Here is a 20,912-nt window from a genome sequence, read left to right as displayed (position 1 = left end):
GAATATTTTTTAAAACGTAAATAGCAGTACTGTGAAAAGTCTCAAGCCACCCCTCATTTCCTTATATTTTGTTAGGAAAATGAGTGGAGTGATTTACTGAAATGAGCAAATGTGGAAATTTAGTATATAAGACAAAAACAGGGTTAGTATAATTCTAACTGAACTCTTTGTCATTTCTTTAAGTAGTCTTCAGGACTAGTTCTGCAACATTTTGTGTACCATGCATGTTTTTCCACTTTGGAAAAACAACTGCCTGGGGGGACAATGTATCTTTTGTCCAGTATAATGACCATTTTCCCAAAGCCTTCGTTACTCACTATGTTTAGTGGACACACATTTTTGGCCAGAGGAACGTTACTGTGTTGAAGATTTCAGTGCATCTTTGTGAGGTGGATGGAAACATCGTCGTGCTGTACTGGCACACTTTTATGTTTGTCTGAGTTGATGCTGGACGATTCACGTTAGCTTCAGCTTCTGCTTTGAGCTTTGGTGTATATTTGTCTTTTTTCCTGATTCTTGAGGAAATGACTTTCAGATATTGTACATCAGCTATAAACGTGTTTGGAAATCTTTGGAAATTTTATGCCAGTGGCATTTTTTGCAGATTTGGTGAGAGAAAAATTGCAACAAATGATGTTTTTGTAACAGATTGTTAGTAACAAAGTGAAGAAACTTTTTTTCCCCTGTTTGCTAGGTTGTCTGTTATTTGTAGTCAAAACACTGGTTCATTCCAGTTGAGTTTTTTGTGCTTTAATGATTCACAGGTCAGTGTGAATTAAGTGGTTTAGCAACTAAAAAACATTCCTCTGAAAATATTCAGGTACAAAAAAAAGTGAAAACCGAAAAAAGTGAAAAAGCAGCCAATGTCCAAAGAAAAACTTTGAAATACTTTGTCTGAAGAACTCCTGCTCAGTACTGTTTTATCCCAGCTCTGATTCAGTTTCTCCCTCGTGTGAGCCCAAAAGTGGTCTCTGTGTGCTTTACCTCCACATTTTCTGTCTCCCACTAAAAGTGATGGATGTTATTATTTCTGATTAGTTACAGGCAGTATTATATAACAGTATCTGACAGACTACCTAAACTGGATCAAATTTAAAGCGAACTGTGTTGATTTACTAGATGTGGTGTAATCTAATATGCTGGAGGCAGCTGTGATGGACAGGATAGCAGTCCCCACATGGAAGTCTGTTTTGGGGGCCCAGAGATGGGGAGATTATTCTTTAGAGTCTAGACAATCTTATGGGTGAAGGGAAGCCACAGAGAGAAAGACTTTGAGCACAGAGCCGGCACCGGTGTTTTAGATCTTAAGCTTTTCTAACTCATGAGTGTGTGGATGGACGTTAGTATATGAAGGTGTTGGCTGTTCTTAATGAAAGAGGCTTATTTTGTGGAGAAAATTAATACTTTCTACCATCTGATGGGATCTCTGCTTGGCCTGCTGCGATTAAGGTTTAATCCCTTATAAATTGGGAGGAAGAAACAGGTTGTCTGCTTCAGGGTTATATTTCAGCACCCCTACCAGTATCAATTCAAATGACTAAGTGGAACGTATTCACCACATTCCTGTACAAAGGTGGTATAGAAATATGACCCACAGTATTTATGGGTGTAGGGTAGCAGGAGCTTTATGTGTGGTTTAGTGTTTGCAATTAAAGGCAAGTTAATTTAGTGAAGTTTAAATACAACTCTCCACTGATTGTATTGAATGCCTACTCAAAATCTCTCATATGATTTAATGGCTTCCAGCTCCATATACATGTAATCTACATGGTTTGCTTGTTTTAATGGAACAGATGTTGTGGATGTAAGCATAGTCATGCAATTTGGGTCATTTTATTCTCAGAGTGGGTGTTTGTGGGGAAAATCAGTAATGTGATACTTGTATAAAAGCAAACGTAGAGGTATGTCTTAAGCAAATAAAATCTTCATGTTTAGACAGTTCAGGTGAAGATGACAACCAAGACCACACCTGGCAAGTCTTCTGTGTCAGCTGCAATTAAATGCTTGTGAATGCTGTGGGTTAATGTCTAATGGGGAGAACCGTTGAAAAGACACTTCTTGTTGGGGCATGCCTTTAAAAAAAAGAAGAAACTTTCAGTTTAAACTCAACATGATGATGTGAGAAACCGACCTCTTATGAACACCGCTGAGGTCCCACCCGTTCAAAGTTCAGACGAGAGAAAGCGAAAGCATCTGGGCATTTTATTTGTATTTGTTCACATACACAACATCACAATGATAGAAATACATCTTTGCTAACAGGAATACCACAGCCTCCATATGAGCCAGAAAGAAGCAAGAAGCATGAAAAACTGATATGTCATGTTGAAAGGAAAATATAAATACAAATTTATCTGAATTTCAATTTCTTTCTAAATAATCAAAAAATAAGTAAACTCCTTATAATACCTGTAATGACACAAAATTGGTATGAAAATATTTTAGAGAAAACTTTTTTTTTAAATGTATTTTTTATGTGCCATCCCAGAATTTGATCGCACCCCTGCTGTGTAACCAAGGGTGGAAATTATAGCCTGGCCAAAGAGGTTCATTATGTAAATATGTGATCATGTAATGCTGAATAATTATTACAAGCAGTTAAAGTGACAAACTGGCAAATTTTGCGGGGTGTACCCTGCCTGCCTTCCATGACAGCTGGGATAAGCTCCAGAGATGGACTCCCACTCATATACTTCACAGTGGTTTGGTCCACTATAATTCCCTAATTCCTAACTTTGAAAGCTGTAAACAAAGAATGTGTAAGACACTGTTATTTACTTTTACTTCTAGTAGTAATATGACACACATTTACTCTTGTAACCACACTATATTTTATTAGCTCTATTACAGGGTAGCTGTGTCTCCTAATGCGTTTTTATGGAGGCAGGTGGTCTGTGCACGTTACAATCGTTATCCCTCATCAAATTTTCAGCCAGTTTCCAACAGCTTTTGTTTGCTTTTTATATATTTTTTTTAAGTTTTATTTGTTATTTGTAATCTCCAACCTGTTTGTTTGGACTCCCTTGTGCCACCTGATTTCAAAAATTCTGGAAACACCCCTGGGTCCCCGTGTCTGGTAGGAAGGGAAGTAAATAATAGAGAAAGTAACCGACCCAATAAGAATATATCATACTGGCCGCAAATTATAATAAACGTGTGAATTGAATCCCTTACTTACATCAGACAACACTCAATTCAGGCTATATAGTTCTCGTGAGACACAAACAATACCTGCTGTACTTATATTCTAATCAGGCTGACACCCATTGCTTAATCTTCTATATTTGGTTGGTGCTTTAAAGTATGCAGGGTTAGGTTACTCATTCCCTACCTGGATTAGATATAATCCAGGTAGTGTACAATAATGTGATAACAATGCAGAAATGTCTGCGCGCCACCTGTTCAAACTCTTACGTGTCACCTGCTTGCTCAGTAATAATGTAATGGCATTAGGAACAATCCTCTGAGCTGCACAGGATATTTTAGGACTCAGATGTACTGTCCAGACAATATAGCGAAAGTGACAAATACACAGGTGATTGGGAATGAGACCTGCTCCTAAGCAGGATTAATGTCTGCAGTAAACTTGTCAACTTATGTCTGTGTTTGGTCTCAGTCACCGCAAAGCTGCAGCGTCAACAGCATGTCCAAACTAGAAAATGTTTTGTTTGTGCAAGAGAGAGAGACAATCAGGCGAGGGGTGGGTGAAGGAAAGACACTGAGCCAGGGTGCAGCACGAGGAAACTGTATCAGCTTGGCTCAGGCTGGCTTCCTCCCCTCTACAAAAGCCCTGTTGGAGGGCAGTGAAGAGGAGCTGGAGGCTAGAGTTTCATGCACCGAACTGACAGTCCGCACAGCACAGAGAAATGTCAGGTGTATCCTCACCTGTCCACGCAAATATGAATCTGTTTCCACTCCTCTTCCCGGCCACTTTAACGGCTAGATTTAACGCATAACAGCCAATTTTCAGCTATAATCCGAGGAAAAACCCCAGAACCTGGATACTACAGCAAGCTGTGTGATGATGTCAGTGGCAGTGTCGTCATATTTCCACTGGGCATCGTCTAAACACGCTGCTTTGTAAAGGTAGACGGGGTGACACGGAGCTCAGTTTCAGCTGCGCGTCCTATTGCTATTGCGTAACAGGCGTGCCAAGCAGAAGGTTGGCAGGTAGGCAGTCGCGTTTATCCGCTTTTGAGAGAGGAAAAAAATGAGAGGGAGGGAGCGATCTGGAGAGAGATGGAGCAGTCGGAGGGGGCGTACATCTCCTCAGTCACTCATGGCTAGAAAGCTGGCAACGATACAACGCCGCTGAAAGGCAACCTCTCTTTGTGCCCATAGAGGACCGGTTTGAACCTCCACCTCCGGCGGTTGTTATCCGTCGTAAACCCGGACGATACCTTTGCTTTCACTTCAGGATGTCCTAGTCCTGATAGCCCTGCCGCAGCGGACGCCATCGACTCGGAGCCTCGCAGACCCGCAGGTATGTCTGTTTGTTGCTTGTAACGGACAAACCCTCACGGTAACTGTTGTTGGTTGACTGCTATGCGGCGAGACGTCTTTGCGCAGTGATATGCGTGACGCTGTCTCTACCTGTGCCGCGATGTCAGCCGTTGGCTCAGGTTTACAGGCGAGCATACGCTGCACGTTAATCTTTGCCCTTTACCTGTACCTGGTTTCCTCTGCGGTACTGAACTTTATATGCGAAGTTGGAGGGAGTACTGCCTTATCACCCCCATCTCACATCGTGTAAGAAAAAGCGGCAGTGTGGGTGAATTTTGCCAATTAAAGCCATCCGCGACCGCGTGTCCCCGCAGTCAGGACGGGAACGTGACGTCGTTACTACTGCTCATCATAACTAACAACATGAAATATATACAGCTGGTCTTAAATCACCCCTCAAGTAATGATAATAATAACAATAACAATAATAATAATAATAATAGGGACATAATTCATTTAAAATCACTCAAATGTAAAAGGAAATTGTTTAGGCTCAATAGGCAGTAAGCATACAAAAAGGCTGTTTTCTTTGGTGACACAGCAACAAGTGGAGTGGGCCCTGTTATCTCTTTATTTGGCCCTTGCTGCCAGGTGCTCGACACGTGTTTTTAAGTGTGTTTACACAGGATAGCAGGCTCGTCCAACAAAGCCATATGCGCAAAAGCGCTGCGGCCCTTGCTTAGATGGTCTGGATTCACACCCATGCCTCATCGGGATTTAAGTGGAAGGTGAGGAGGAGGAAGTGGAGTGCGTCTCTCAATGAGCTGCAGAGTGCTGGTGGATGTAGTCGAGCAGAAAGAAATGCAACAGAACTTAATTTCAAAAGCGAACCAACACACCCTCGTCTGTTGACAAGAAGGGAAAAAAAAGGCCTATCCTTTTTCAAAGAAGCTCAATAAAGTCTTTTGCGTGGGACAATAAAGGTGCGCTATAACTACAAGTAGTCACTCATACTCGACCAGAGAACTTTAAACAAGCAGGACAGTTAAAACATCCCATAATTACACAGCCCTGAACTGTCAGCCTTTTAGAAAATAAGGCATAGCTTAAGATATTAGTGAAGCATTCATCCCAGAAGATGATCTGCCCACATATCTTATATGGGTGCAGATCTTTATTGTCTGTGGGAAGATAAAAGATGCAATAAATGCTTTGTAACTATAAATCAAAGATGTCCAGATAATATAGCTGCTTACTTTGTTTTGCACACAACCTGCTTGCAAACTCAGTAATTTGCCACACAACACAGTTTTATTGCATGCAGCTGTAACAATGTGAGTGTCTGGGGTTTAAGTAAAGCCGCGGTTCAGTAAAAGGCCAACAGTTTATGACTTGCGATGCCTGCAGTTTATTTTCCTGAAAGTGTTTTGCGGCTTGACACGGTTTGGCAGTGATCTCAGTCTGTCATCAGACTCGCTATCTTTCAGGGCGTGTTTAGTGTTTAACGTGTGAGTGCTAATTTGAAATTAAGGTTCCTCGAAAGTTGTGAATATTGGTTGACTGTTGACTTTTTCTCCATTGTCACCTGTCAAATGTTAATATTCCCAATCTGTGTTTTATTTTTGTCTATCTAGATGTGTCTCTTTGTATGTGGGGAGTGCAGTTTAGGGCCTTAGCCTTTATGCCTGACCTTCAGCCTTTGATCTGTGGCTCGTGTAAAGGCGGAACATCACTCAAAGATGTTGTGGGGCTCAGCAATTTTAAGCGGGACATCCGCTTCAACTGGGGATCAAAGACATAGGCGATTGGTTCAGGACCCTCTTCTCCTCGCATGTCTATGGTGTGTGGTTGGTTACTCTGCTGTAGTTTAGACCCCCCCCCCCCAAAAGACGCATCTTTCACAGGCTGTGGTTTGTATCAAGAGATAAATGGATGGTGTTAGTCTATAATGTATGTAAAGAGTTTGGTCATGGCTTTAAATGTATCAAAATAGTTTAAAAAGATCAGTTTAGGGACTTTTTAATAAATAAATTGTATGTGGTGGCAAGTTGAGAGTTGTTTGTGATCCATATGTTGTTTCAAGGTGAGGAATTTTTTAACGGTCAAACCAGCGACCTCCCCCACTAGTTGCATACCAACGTAACCACACTTACTCCCTCTTTCATTTCCCCCCTCTCACTTTTTCTCTCTCTTTCTCACATACACACTAATTCACACACACTGCTTCACAGTCCTACTTCTCCACCCACCAATATGCAGTACAAACAAGTTATACATCTGTAGAGTATGCTGATGTGTGAGCAGTTACACAGTGACACACCGGTCTCTGGTTGTTCATTCAGCCTCTTTCTTTCTTTTTACAAGTTACATCTTTTTTGAGTTTTCTTCACATGAGATTTTCGTTGGGAGTGGCCAGTTACCAAGCAAATCTGAGATGGTTTGGGTATATGCAGAGAAGGGAAAGTGGATATATTGGATAAAGGATGTTTAATACTTAGCTACCGGACAGGGGGAAAAGAGGAAGACCTCAGAGGAGGTTCATGGAGGTAGTGAAGGAGGACATGCAGAGGGCTGATGTGACAGGAGAGGATGCTGAGGATAGGGTAAGATGGAGGGAGATGATTCGACCCCTGAAGGGAGCAGCTGAAAGAAGAAGAAGAGGGTTTTTCCAGAATCAACCATAAAAACCTTTCATTCTTGGCTGAGTTCTTCTCTGCGGAGGAATACTTCTCTGATAAGTAAGCCTTCTTCACAAGACGCTGACATCAACACTGAATGTTACAAGTCAACTAGGATATCAATGATCTTTGTCTATATTTGAGAAGCCTACCTATACTGACATAGATGTAGCACAAGTGATCGTATCTTCACACATAAACAGATTGAGACTATGTTTGATTTTAAGCCACACGAATGGCAGTGGCAGTAAGTTCATTACATAGTTTTTTTTTCCGCTAGCACCACAGTGAGGTTGTATCTGAAATATCTCACCAACTACTGGATCTTGCCAAATACTGGATTTGACTTATTTTCCCTTTTAGACCTATTTGAGACAACTCTTGTAGACACCCCTAAGTTTCCATGACACCATCAGGCAACCCTGTAGTTATTCCAATAGGCTGTTTTTGTTATTCAACCATGTATATGCAAAACATCAGCTTCATAATTACATCAGCTTCCGCTTTTCAGCTTTACAAATACTAGCATTGTAGCTATAACATTGTGAGCATGTTTGTGAGTTAACAGTTTAATTCAGTAGGAAAAATTAAGCTACTGTCTAAGTGGCTTAAAGTTACATTCTGTCTGAAGCTCTGGTTGCAAGAAAGACTTCTAAAATGGCTTTCTAGTGCTTTGCTGCATTTATGGGTTCAGTCAACGGATTTGCAATATACTGGACAAAAAGAAAATTTGTTTTGCAAGTCTTGGATGCAAAACAAATTAAGGATGATCTGTGGTATAGAACCACATACTCGTTGGTTAAAAAGTTGTCAATGAAAAGTGTTAGCCAGTAAGCTTATGTTTTTAGAGTCAGACTTGGCCGTCTCTGTCACATCCAAAATGATCATCTCGAGCCTTCTTTTTTCTAGTATCAATGAAAAAATATTTTAAAAAACAACAACTTTGTAATAGGTAATTTTTCTGTACAGTTTTTGTCCTTTAAGGTCTTTTTGCAAACCACATGGCATTACATTAGAGCATTTTTAGATTTAGACAGTTCTGGTATGATAAGCACAAATAGAGCCAAAGAGTATTACTTTATGGGTTCAGAGATGACCCCACAAACAGCCTGGTTGCTTGAAGGTATCAGTTACTGAGAACAAAAACATTTTTTTTTTCTATACAAATCTTTTCAGAAGAACACAAATTTTTAAGTACGAGCCAGCATGAAAGACTATCACCTAAAACAATCTACTCTAAATGAATAAAAAAATGTGATTTAATTTGGAACGATTCAAGTAAACACAAGTGCAAATCAGACCTTGGTGTTTGAGTGCTCACTTTCAGCACTGGACAGTTATCTATACTCTGTCCTGATGAACACGTTGCATTAAGAAGCATTGAAGTGTGATACCTGACAAGTGCACATTAGACTGAAAGACACAAATCCTTCTGTCCACAGACTTACACTGAAATCTCCACTCAAATCAGTGGAAATGTTGCTCTGCCAGACTGTCTTCAATCTGGCAGCAAGTGAGAGAGAACATAACCAAGAAAGAGGGGGATTCTCCAAAGACTTCAATGCCCAAACTGCCCCCGCCCGGTTCCCTACACAAACTTTAAGCAGTAGCTTGTCATAGTAATACATTACTGTAGACATGACATCACAATTGCAATGGTTAGTAACTGATTAGTAACAGCTGTTGTAGTACTGAATCATATGGTTGTATAACCAGCAGGTCTATACTGTGGGCAAGGAGTTTACAGTAATCTTCAGATTGTTGCATGCTGCTGTACTATTGGATATATAATCCACGGGCATTTCCTGCTCTGGACAAAGCACACATTGTGCAGGAAAGCGTGACGACATCTACACACCATGCTCAACACAGTGCAGATGAAATACAGAGTGATGTGTTCTGTCTGTGGCCCCCGGGGGCTGAACACGATAAAAATACTCAGACCATACACACATCTGCCTTCCCTCCATGGACAGTCACAGAGCGATGCACTGTCTTATTTGTGTATGTGTGTGGAGTGTGTGTTAAAGATGGGCTAAGATGGTGCAGATTTCACACTAGCCCAGAATCGATGATTGCACTGATCTAGGCTTTGTAGAGTATGTGCTTGTTCGTAGGCTTCGAGGAGGTGCCTTTCTGCTTAAATTTACTCCACTCGTATTAGTTCAGTGGAAATTCCTAGTCACGCTGCTCAAATCCAGTGAAGGAGAACATTTTTGGAGAGCCGCTTCAGTGTGTGTTACTGTGTTCTTTTGGATGATGTGTGGAGATGAGATTAATGCTGACAGCGTTTCAAATACAGCAGCAGAATGTTACTCCCTCGCCACTAAAGCCAAATGCCATTTGAGACTCATTATTCTGTTCTGCTTCCCCTCATACACACAGACTGACACATGTTGGTTTGCTTTTAGATCAAGATAATGGTATGTTTACTAAACGCTATGTGGTAATAGTCAGGTTGTTCATGTTCTTGTGCCAGAGATTGCACACCTGCCAGTTAACCTCAGAAGAAAGGTGAAGTAGGATCAGTTTCTCCACATGGCTTCCTGGATAAATGGCCGTGTCAGCTCTCCATAACAAACCCGTTAATCCTGAAACATAGTTTCTGTGTGACTCTCTTTTTTCTCAGATATTTATATCCTTACTATCGGCATTCACTCAATCTTAGTCTAAATTTTTCAGCTCTCACTGCTTTTCTCAGTCTTAATCTTGTCCCGGACCCCTTTAACTGAGGCATGTCCAAAGTCCGGTCCGGGGGCCAATCGCGGCCCTAGGTCAGACCTTTTATGGCCTCTCGATCCTGCCTTAAAATCTATTATAAAGCAGAAAGTGTAAATTCTCTTTTCAGCCCATGTGTTTTATATAAGTCTCGTTTAAAATTAACCCGAGATACTGATATTCAGCGGCTTCACTGAAGTTACAGGTATTCCCGACAGCTTGATCTTTATGTTATTTTCTCTCCATATGTGAATGAAAAGTACATTTATTTTGTTAAGGCTTGAACTCACCTGATCACCGTAATGACAGCTCTTGTGTTATTGAAAATAAATTGTATTTATGCTTCCAAAAAGGCAAGAAGAATTGTTGGGCCCTGGGTGATTTTCCATTAATAATATGGCACTCTTGGAAACATTTTTGGACACCCCTGCTTTAACTTATCACGCCAGGCTTCCATCTCCATCTCCCCTCCAGCCCAAACTCTTTTTGAACCACTTTCCTGTCTCCACATTCTTACATCTATCATCTTTTTTCCCCTACTCATCTCTCTATTGTTAGGACTCTCTCAGTAACCCCTGTGCTAAACCAGCTCTAGTTAAATAGGGGATAAAAAGAGGGAAAAGAAAAGGGGGGGAAATTAGAGTTGGCCAAAATCTGACAAAACAGAGCAGAAGAGGTGGGTGAGACTGGAAAGAAAATAAACAGAGACTACTGTGAGTGGGTGGAGATTGAGATCTATAAGCACTTATGTTACCATACTCATTGACAGTTTTTCCCTTCAGGAGCTCCCGTGTGAGAAATTGTGCTTTGCAAAAGACCAGTATACGTTTCCTCACATATCAACAGTGTGTTCTCTCACCCGTGGTGCAGTCTCACACATACTTATACACATTTTCCATACACTCACACAGATTACTCACACACTGCATATGTTCATGAACACAAAATGAATGTCAGCCGTGGTGTGGAGCTGCAGTAATTCCTCTGAGACCTAAACATCGTGGCTGTGAATGGACCTTGGGTGATTCATCAGCAGCAGAATGAATTCCCCCATAGGCACCGTTGTCTATTTTCTGTACTTTCCCTCCTAACGTTTCAGCAGTAGTGTCCTGACTCTCATCCCTGAGGTTATCTCCTGCTGTGAGTCATAGGTAGAAACTGGTGTGAAGGGAGATTTATATAAGTAAAAGAGAAAGAAAAGGGGTGTTTTTTTGGGGATAAGAGCAGCTTGTTTAGGGGAAGTGCCTGCCAGCTGTTTGGCAAGATGACTCGTAGGATTGTGTAATCCTCAAGGGCCTGGGGGTTTCTACGTGTCACTGGGCTCCCTGAGCTTCACCACACTCTGTGTTAGAGCTGTCAGCTTCTGGCACCCACGGCTTAAACATAACAGCAAATAAAGAAAGTAGAGTCCTGATGCTTGGACCGAAGATTTTTAAGGAGAAAGGAACTGATACTCTCTCCAAAGAAGTATCAGTTTTATGGAACAGCTAGTGAGGACAAAAGTTAACAAGTCCATCTGCCACGCAGTAAAACCATCTGTGACTTGATTTTCTTTTCTGGCTCGATCGTTTTAATGGTGTGACTTGTTATATAACTTACAAGCTGAACTTATGCTTTTATGTGTCCCATGTCCTCTGTAACCATACACCTTACCACACCCTGCGTGTCTGCTGTTGTCATGCTCCTAAAACTCAGTGGGAGTTTCACTGACCTACCCTCTGAATCAGTACAACAAAGGCTACAGCACATAATCTTTAAATCAGACATGACCAAAAATTCTTGCTTCACAATTCCTGTTATGGCGTGCTTCAGACCACTGCTGGTAAATTAGTAAGAATACAGGAATCGCCACTCAGAAGTTAAACCTTTTAGATTGATCTGACGCAATATAAGTAGGTTTTGAAAGACGTTTCCTGCACCTGCGTGGTGTCTACATATTCGCAGTGCTTCGTATATCTGTGCTTGCGTAGTGTGTTTAGGAAATTAACACAATTCCTGTTTTTCTCAGCAGAAACGCAGTGAAAGGATGGTGTGACAGACAGACTTCTAGAGGAACCAGTCACTGCTCAGCGCTCAGAGGGAGACCATGGCTCCCATGTCCCTCATGCTCCTGGTCTTGCTCACCTCCATCATCGATTTTGCCGATGCTCAGACCGTCATCGGCTACTCCTCCTCCTTCTCTTCTCTGGACCTGCCTAGCGATTCTTCACCTCCACCAACCAAGCAGACTCCTCGTTTCTGGCCGTCTTTGCCTCCCAGGGGACGCAGTGATGTGCCCATCAGAGTTACAGTACAGGACAGGTTAACAACTACAAATACAGTGGAGCAGAGGGAAAGACTCCATCCATCAGTGACACAGTTCAACCGCCCTCTTCAGTCTGCCCTTCCCACACAGAACAGCAGTGGACTAATTGTAACCCAACCAACTGCCTCTAGGCCCAGAACTGACACAGCCAGTTTAGCATTCAGCAGGGCTTTCAGAAAGGGAGATGCCACTACAAAAAGCTCAACTCCACCTCCACTTGCGTTGGACTCTGCCGAAGTGGCTGAGCCTACAGGTGATAAGACAGTGGCAGGATCGAATCCAAAGGAGGAAGCAATCGAAGAGAAGCAGGGTGTTGATTCGCAAGGGTTGGGATCAGGTATTGCTCCAACAGTAATGTTTGTGAAGGAGGAATCACCCGATCCTCTGTCAACAGTTGATGATGAAATGGCGCAGTATCGACCGCAGGCACAGACCGCGGTCTCTAAAGTTTCTGATGTAAAAACTCCACCACTGGACAGTCAGACTGTGAAGCCTCACCTCTTTGTGTTGACAACCACCAGCACAACCAGCACCACCTCTACAACAGCGGCGAGTGAGAAAGTGATGACCCCACTGTCCTCTGTGGTAACACAGCAGACACTTAAGACTGTGCAATTAAAAGGTGAGAAATCAAAAATGCTAGGTTGTTACATGAGAATCATAATCATGATTAAGCTAGTTAGTATTAAGATTGGGATCATTTACTGAATCAGTTTATATTAATTATCTTGTTTTTAACAATTGTTTGAAGCCTTACATGTAACTGAATTTAAGTTCAGGTAAGGGGTTAATGCCTGATGTGTTTCCTTTCCTGAAAAATTCTAGGTGAACTGGGACCAAACACTCCTTCCACTGACAGAGTTACTCCAAAGCAGGACTCTGATGCTGCGATGTTACCCCAACTCTCAACTACTGCGACTGGCTCTATTGCTAAACAGCTCCAGCCTGGAGCACAGCCGGTTACTACCCAAAGCAAGAAGAGTTCGCATTCAAACACCACAAAACTACAAGTGACAAATACTTCTACACCCAGTGTGCTTCTTTCTGCCAAATCAACAACTCAGCTGAGCAAAACAGTACAGCAAGGAAGACATGCTGCAAGCACAACAGTGCAGTCACTGAAGATAGGTAAGAAACAAGAGCCTTGTGTTCTCTGTTTCCTGTGTCCTCTGGTAATTCATAATGGAATTATTTGTGCAGCTGGGACTTTTTTACTGGAAGAATAAAAAAAAAGTCTTCAAAGGAGGGGAAAAGTAGACACACGTTTCCATGGAAAGTGGGGTTGTAATGTGTGGGTAGACACAGCAAGGGAGGTGAGAGAGCAAGCTTAAGAGGGGGTGGGCAGAATTGCAGCCAGGCAAAGAGATAAGAGAAAAAAGGGGGGGGGGGGGGGGGGGCAAAGGGCCTAAAAAAGAGACTATTTGGAATACCGATGAGAGAGTAGACGGTGTGGGTGAAAGCAGAAGAAAGGTACTGGCATAGGAAATGCAGGGAGTGAAGATGGCAATGAAAACCAGATGCAGAGAGGAAAGGGGATGAAGGGAGAGGAGATGAGGAAAAGTAAATGGAAAAGGAAAAGCTTGACACGTGGGACACATGACCCAGTCTCTTAGATACCGTAAGAATAACATCGTTATGACTTTTAAACAGCAGGACTCTCCTTCAGAGCACCTTTAAAGGAAGCGCACTCAGGTTTTTGTTCTGTAAGCAAGAGCCAACTCTTTTTCTTTTCAACATTAGCTTACGTTGGTTCAGCCAAAGCCATTTGGCCGCTCCTTAACCGTGACATAATGGGCAAGGGTCCGAGGTCTGTTTTGCTCTTTCATACTCAGTCATGACAGCGGTAGCAGCTGCTGCACTCATAATAAAAAGCAGAACACTGGCTAGTTCTATCATATGAACCTCAGTTCGTGCACGTACATTAGACCTGCAGAGATAACCTGATGAGCACAAATGACGATGCACTCAAACTCAAAACCCATCCGTATATGAAACAGTAACATTAACTACCATAATGAACTGGTTTCAGTTATGTACACACACACACATTGGGAAGCTCCTCGAAGGAAAGTGGCTAGTTAGGCTACAGCACAAGTTCGTAAATGAAAACTTCACCATAACTGTGTTTCGAGTGATTATTGAAACTCCATCAAACTCCGTCTCTCAGGTGGAGAAAGGGAAGACTGAAGTGAGAATACTTGTCCCATTTACTTGCAAAAAGGATTAAAAATAAAATAGATTTTAAGACTTTTTTTAGTTTACTGGAGAAAACTGATCTGAAATTATGATAAAAATGTTGTGTTCACTGTTTGGCAGCCACTCCTTTTCCCATAGTTGTTTTTGTGAATATATTTTTTTCACGTGTGAGTCATGTGATGATAAATTTAGGCAGATTGGTCATACCAAAAAAAAAAGCATTAATTTCAAGTACACTGTATATATTATCAAGTAGTTCTTGAAGTGCTTACTGTAACAGGAACTACCACAAAGATGATTTGTGTTCTTTGTGTCTACATACCTGACTGTGGACTGATTTTGTCAGCACAGTAGATTTTCAGTAGTGCAAGATTCAAAACACTTCATAGGTGTGTGCTTGAAATAAAAAAAACTCCTTGCCATAGATTCTTTTTAATTTCTAACGTATCTGTATCTTCCTTATACGAGGTATCTTTATCCGGTGTACATAAAATATTTCCAAAGGTGGGTGTGGTCCGAGAACTCACAGACTTCTTGGCCTGCGTTATCCAATCACATGGTGGTCTCCAGTTATTTTTCACCTCATTTCAACATGTGGACTTATGAAGCTGTGTTGGCAGTGCATATGTGAAAGAGAAAAAAAAAACTCAAGCGCAGGGGTAGGTTTAAATGTATCCAGCTGTGTAATGTGATCACAACATCTGGAATGTGTCTGGATCTTGCTCCTGTTAGAAAAAAATAAAACTAGAGGAAAGTAAAACATAGCTTTTGTATAAATAAAGAAGTGTGCCTGTGATCTGTATGCAATGCTCAAGTATGAGAAGCATTTTTGTGTGTGTGGTGTCTGCGTGCGTGATAAAATGAGGCAGCGAGGGAGAGGAGTGAGCCATTATTTAGTGTAGCAGTTTTATGGTTGTCTTCTACAGGGTGAGGGCGAGCTTAAAGTCTTCCAAGCAGTTGATGGTTTGAGTGTTTTACCGCTGATGGTATCATTCCACCATCCATCAGCTTTAAATGTGTGTGAAACAACTCTACATATTGTGTATGTTTGCTGTCTTTCTTAAATTATTTCTAAATTGTTACACATGGTAGTATTGTTACTTCAGTGTTGTGTACTCAAGTGGCTTCCAAAGACCTCGGCAATGAATGAACCTATGGTTATAATGTTGTTGTGTGTTCCAGAGTTATTCCAGGAGGAAAAGGTGGAGTGCCTTGAACAAACAGAGTGTGTGTGAACATGACAGTATTAAAGAGAGAAAGAGAAACACAGACAGAGATGTTATATTGCCAAGATGTCTTGTCTCATTAGGTCATTTTGCATTGTATAATACTTTAAATGTGAACAGTAGCTTCCCTGGATCATACATGTATTGTGACACATCACTGAGTTGCATAACACAGATGTCCTTGTTAATTACATAATCTAATCCAATTAAGTCAGACAATTGCTTCCTGGTTATTCAGAGGAGCTCTTTTGTTAGTCAGATACATTTCTAATATAAACAAGAGGATCGGCTTGTGGTGCTGTTCGCATAGAATATTAGGGTTTTTGGATGATTGACATTTCATCTGTAAAACTGGTTTTAGAAGAGGTGCCTTGTCTTTGGATTCCACATTTATGTGCATTTTTAGTAAACGATATGCAGTCTCTAGACTTCTGTTTTTATACATGAACACTTTGTTATTTCCATACTTAGAAACAGTTATACATCTGATGGTAGTGAAAAGAGAGATGAGAGTGACAAGAAAACTGATGCTAATGCAATGGGGGACAGGCGATGTTGCTCCTCACCTTCTGGTGACCCTGAATTGAATAAGCGGCTGAGGAAGTGATTTCAGAGGTTTGGAAGAGAGAAACGTGGCGCTCAAAAGATCCTGATTTTAGGAGATCTCCACAACAGCCAAGATTTTAATAGAGGTAGAACATCCAGGACTTTTTTATTATATTGGATGGTGATTCTAAACAAGCAGTTTTTATGATCTGGAGGCTGTAAAATGAAGTTGATTTGATTTCACAGTTTGGCTTATTTGAGTAGATAGACCTTGGACAATGCACCTCTGCAGAGCTGATTAGGTTACTCTGCACAACTGAAAGGTCTCAGCTGTCTAGCTCATGACTGTGATGGTGAACTAAACCCCTCTAGTGGTTGTCAAAGGTTCTACATCTGTATTAATGTCACTTGAGAACAATATAGCATATTTTTTGCATTTCAGCATTTGAAAATCAAAACTCTGTTTTTCTTTTTTTTCTAGGGGTCTCTTCCAGTCTTACAGCGAGTGTTGTACCAGTCACCCAAACACGGTTTCGTCCCACATATCAGAATGGTATTATTCAGAAGAACCACTCTCATCAGCTATGGAGGAACCCTCACCCAGCTCCTTATTCCACTTCTGATCCAGCCCCCTCTCCCAGTTCCAATTCCTCACCTAATGCCACACTTCTTTACTGGGGTGATCTAAGCCGGACGCTTGCTTTCGCCTGGGAACTTCACGTCTACGGATCTGCAAGCCTCTTCCTCTTGCTGTTTGCTGGAGCAGCTCTTGGCCTCACACTGTCCCCTGGCACAAACTGTCCTCATCGTGGTGCTCTTGCACTGGCCAATGCTCTGCTGTTTCTGGCTGGAGGCCTCAGAGCAGCTCTATTTCTCATTGATCCCTATGGCACACGAAAATTCCTCCCTCGCCCTGCAGTTACAGCCATCTACAACCTGCCTCTGCACCTCCTGGTATGGACACATGCTGCCCTGGCGCTGCTGGCACTGAGGGTGGCAGGAGTAAGGGCGTTACCGTCAACCATGGAGCGGCCTCCTCTGGTGGCTGTGCTGACTGTGTTGCAGTGTACCTTGCTGCTGGCAGTTGATCTGCTCTCCCCAGCCCTCTCTCCTGTGGTGCCTGTCACCTTACAAGTCCTGTCCCTGTGTTGGGGTCTGGGTCTCTGTCTGGGCTTTCTTTGCTATGTCTTCCCACGTATACGCTGCCCTGCTGTTCCTCAACCCGGAGTTTCCGAAGAGGTACGGAGAAAGGCCTGGACAGGGAGCAGGAGAATAGGAGTGATACTGGGAAGAGTGCTGGCAGTGTGTGCAGTTCTTGGGGCTTTGTGTTTTGGGTTGCATGTCCATGCTATCTTGTGGCTTTATGGAGTGTTAGGTGACTGGACACGCTTCAGCTGGGGATGGTGGCTTGTGCACTTCTGGGCCCGGCTCCTGGAACTAGCCTGGGGGTTCTCCCTGCTCCTCCTGAGCTCGTGGGTGTTCTGGAGGCCTCAGAGTTGCCGTGGAAGGGAAGAAGGTGGGCAGGATGGAAGAGCAGCAGGAGACCTGGCATCCCCTAGTGATTCTGTAGGCTCCCCTCAAACACACACCTGCTGGTCCAAGATAGTCCAGAGCCTGAAGGGTAAGCCATGCAGGAAGTCTGACAGTAATGGCGTAGGGGGAGGAGGAGGAGGTGGAGGAGCAGGAGAAGTGCCTAACAACTGGGCTGGCCAGGAGCGTCCTGGGGCTGATATCAGCAAGAGTCTGATTAGAAATCAGAACCATGAGCAGGCCGTTGCCCAGCCACTTGTCAAAGACAGCAACCGGGGACGGAACCATAGCGGCCACTCGGCAGAGCGAGGCACATCTGACGGCTCTACTGGCTCCCTCCTAAGACTGCAGACGTTTGGCCAGCCTCTGCAGCGCTCGGTGAGCGGCAGCCTAGATCAGGATAGGGATACTTCCCTGTCTTTCTATGAGTTTGACCTGCGGCCGCCCTCCCCCATCGACCTGACCCGCAGCATCGATGAGGCTCTGCACAGGGAACACCTGCTCGAAGGAGGGAGCCTGTTTCATCCTTTGAACCAAACCTTACAGTCCCCTTCCCCAGGCTCAGGGGTCAGTCAGGGGCCCTGGCTCCGCAGGAACAGTGATCCTCAGTTGCTCTCGGAGAGTAGCGAGGCTCCAACAGAGTCTTCCATGCCACTGGGGGGAAGCATTCTCAGCAGTGTACCCAGTAGGCAGGTGACTGCTCCCCCAACGCCATCTCACCAGGGTCACAGATGGGCTGGAAATGGGACAACAAGTGTCCCTTCATCAGTGTCCTGTCCTGTGTCACTCCGTCCCTCCAGAACCTCAACGGGGCATTTGGGAGACGATGGAGTGGACGACACTCGACCGTTTATCACCCCAGACACTGAAAGTGTGCGAGGGAGAGCTGCGAGGCCAGTGGGGTCACGCAGTTACCTGGAAGTCAGTCGACATGACGATTCTGCCAGTGTCAGCAGCGAGATTATTGACCTATGAGCCTAACCTTGGACATGAGGACCAAATGACTGCACATCTAACGCATTCATTTAACAGTCACTAATCCTAACCAGGGATGCTGCAACTATTGGGATAATAGTATTATTAAACTGTGTAATAATACTTTTTGTCAGAAGAGTTAAAATATGAAAACAAGGATCTGGGTGACAAACTAAAAAGGTGTCACCTAGCTGCCTTTTGTCTTTGTTGATCAGATTAGCTGTTGATTAGCATAATTTGGGAGCAAAACGAGGAGATGCAGCACAGATAGACAAACAGCACGCTCACTTTCCCATCTGTCTATCTTTTTCTTGTCTGTTTAACACTGGTATGACTTCAAGTACACTGGGACCACACTTACATACAATTCCTGAGAATGGCTCTTTAGCAGGTCCGTGCTTGTGACTGGCTTCAGATTTGTGAAGCTGATAAATTTAGTCTTTCAAGAAAGTAAGTAGATTTAGATATTCAAGTGCTTGCTTGGAAACATTACTTTAACACCGTTAAGTTTAAAGGGTAAAAGACAAAAGATGCTCCAAGTGTCTTTGTGTCCTGTTCAAATGGTTTCTGCAAAAAGAAAAATACATGACTGCATATGATTGCTCATCAGTTTAATTCCTTTACTAGCGTTTATTTGCTGTCTTCCATATTTCAGTTTGCTTTGTGATGTAAAGTTGTGCCATACATAATCAAAGTTGGTTTCTGTGCTATTATTAATGGTTTTATAAACCCATTATTTGGGTTAACGGTCTCTAGCATCTTAGCATAGTGACTCAGCTGCAGATTACTACATCTAAGCTCTTAACTTGCTGCTGCCATCATTGTACTTGTCCACTTTGCCTTGTATTTTAAAACCGGTTACATAAAGAGACAGGCGATAAACAACAGCCAGAGACACAGCTGCGGAGCAGACACCTGCTAACATGTGTTCCTGAGGTTTTTAGCTGTTGATGAAATTGACAGACTTTAAATACGGAACTCAACTACGATGCATTTTGTTGAAGGACAAAGCTTTGCAATCAATAACCATGCTTAACTTAAGCCTCTGAATAAAAAGCTGCATTCAGTTCAATATATTTGGTATCTAATTACATGCTTCATAGCTTTGCAGGGCTGCAGCACACAAGACCGGCTTAGCATGAACCTCAGAACTCCTATAGTTAAGCCTGACTCAATAATAGAGCACTTAACCCCAAGCCTGAGCACTAGACTGAAGTATTTTATTACTAAAGAGGAAAAATATCTTTGAAATCTATGATGTGTAAGCAACAATGTAAATATTTATTTTTGATGTTTCATGAATAAAGGTGTATTTGAAACAGTTATAGTTGTTACTGTGAAAGACAATCTAAGTGATATTGCTTATGCGTCTGAGCTGTGCAGACAGTTTTGCTATTTCGACGTCAGATTGTGGCCTGTTTAGGACATGCAGAGCTGTGACAGCTGATACTTGACTGCAGATGTTATGTCAAGGACTTTATGGGCTATGCTCAAAGTTTAATAAAGATGGAGGTTGTGCAAAGTGTACAGTTAACGGTCAGGATCGGTTTGATTTTTTTTTTAATTTCAGCTTTATCTTTTCCTGTCGTTAATGGTGACAAAATTATTGGGGGAAAAACAAACAAACAAAACAAAAACAACACTTTGGTGAAACCGTATTTAGTCCATTAATTCATTTGAACTGTTTCTAATCCCAAAAGATAGCCCAATGGTTCCCTCTTCAGTCTGAAACTTGAACGGTTTTGCTCCAACTTGAGATATACTTTATTTTAAATGAAACTTAAAGACTTGTCATTGTGCTTCAGTCTTTGAATGTTGTTTTGAATATGTGAGGATAAAGTGACATTTTGTTTTGCATTATTTGGGAAGAAACATAGTTACTCATGCCTCTGTTCCTGATTAGAGCCAGTCCCTTAATTGTTTTCCGGTTACCTCAGGGTGACTTGCAGTACCTCCCAGTGATGTGAGACGCTTGACTTATATAGTATTTACAGTACAATGGCCTTTTGTTGCTGTCTACATTCCAGTGAACCTGTATAATTTTACCGTATCAGCTCTCGCCATTACCGCCATTACCTATTTTACTTCATGGCAGCCGTGGTTCCTCCAGCAACTGTAGTGTTGTCCCACAGAGCAGTAAGTCCTGTAGAAAATGTGCCCCTTTCGGTCTTTAGCCATTTTGCAGAAGTGCAGTGTTAGCGTCATCTGTTTACTTTGCTCACTGAACTTTTGTTCTTGTATTTCTTGCTGCATTTTTTGTTTGGATTTAAATAAAAATGATAAAACTCAAACCCA

At 42.4% G+C, this 20,912-nt stretch overlaps 1 protein-coding gene across 4 annotated transcripts; it reads left to right on the top strand.

Moving 5' to 3' along the window:
* Positions 1-2,202: 2,202 nt before the first annotated feature.
* Positions 2,203-20,908, top strand: LOC102080067 (proline-rich transmembrane protein 3). Of its 4 annotated transcripts, none has more exons than XM_005448727.4 (4): positions 2,203-4,483; positions 11,851-12,766; positions 12,970-13,272; positions 16,594-20,908. In XM_005448727.4, exons 2-4 carry the CDS (start codon positions 11,926-11,928, stop codon positions 18,615-18,617), a joined length of 3,168 nt encoding a protein of 1,055 aa, XP_005448784.1. In that variant the 5' UTR covers positions 2,203-4,483; positions 11,851-11,925; the 3' UTR covers positions 18,618-20,908. The 4 variants fall into 4 exon arrangements, with proteins under 4 accessions (XP_005448784.1, XP_005448785.1, XP_013130169.1 ...); XM_005448728.4 differs by having other exon boundaries at positions 11,848-12,766; XM_013274715.3 differs by lacking the exon at positions 2,203-4,483 and adding an exon at positions 6,374-7,181.
* Positions 20,909-20,912: the final 4 nt, after the last annotated feature.

This window comes from Oreochromis niloticus, linkage group LG20, assembly GCF_001858045.2.
Source record: "Oreochromis niloticus isolate F11D_XX linkage group LG20, O_niloticus_UMD_NMBU, whole genome shotgun sequence".
Taxonomy (NCBI): Eukaryota; Metazoa; Chordata; class Actinopteri; order Cichliformes; family Cichlidae; genus Oreochromis; species Oreochromis niloticus.
The sequence above is the reverse complement of the archived record's forward strand: the minus strand, read 5'-3'. Positions and strand labels throughout refer to the sequence as shown.

Bases quoted from the DNA above. Each gene is read 5' to 3' on its own strand.
- LOC102080067 (XM_005448727.4), top strand. From the start codon at position 11,926: ATGGCTCCCATGTCCCTCATGCTCCTGGTCTTGCTCACCTCCATCATC. The intron at 12,767-12,969 runs GTGAGAAATCAA...GAAAAATTCTAG, and splicing joins TAAGACTGTGCAATTAAAAG to GTGAACTGGGACCAAACACT. The intron at 13,273-16,593 runs GTAAGAAACAAG...TTTTTTTTCTAG, and splicing joins AGTGCAGTCACTGAAGATAG to GGGTCTCTTCCAGTCTTACA.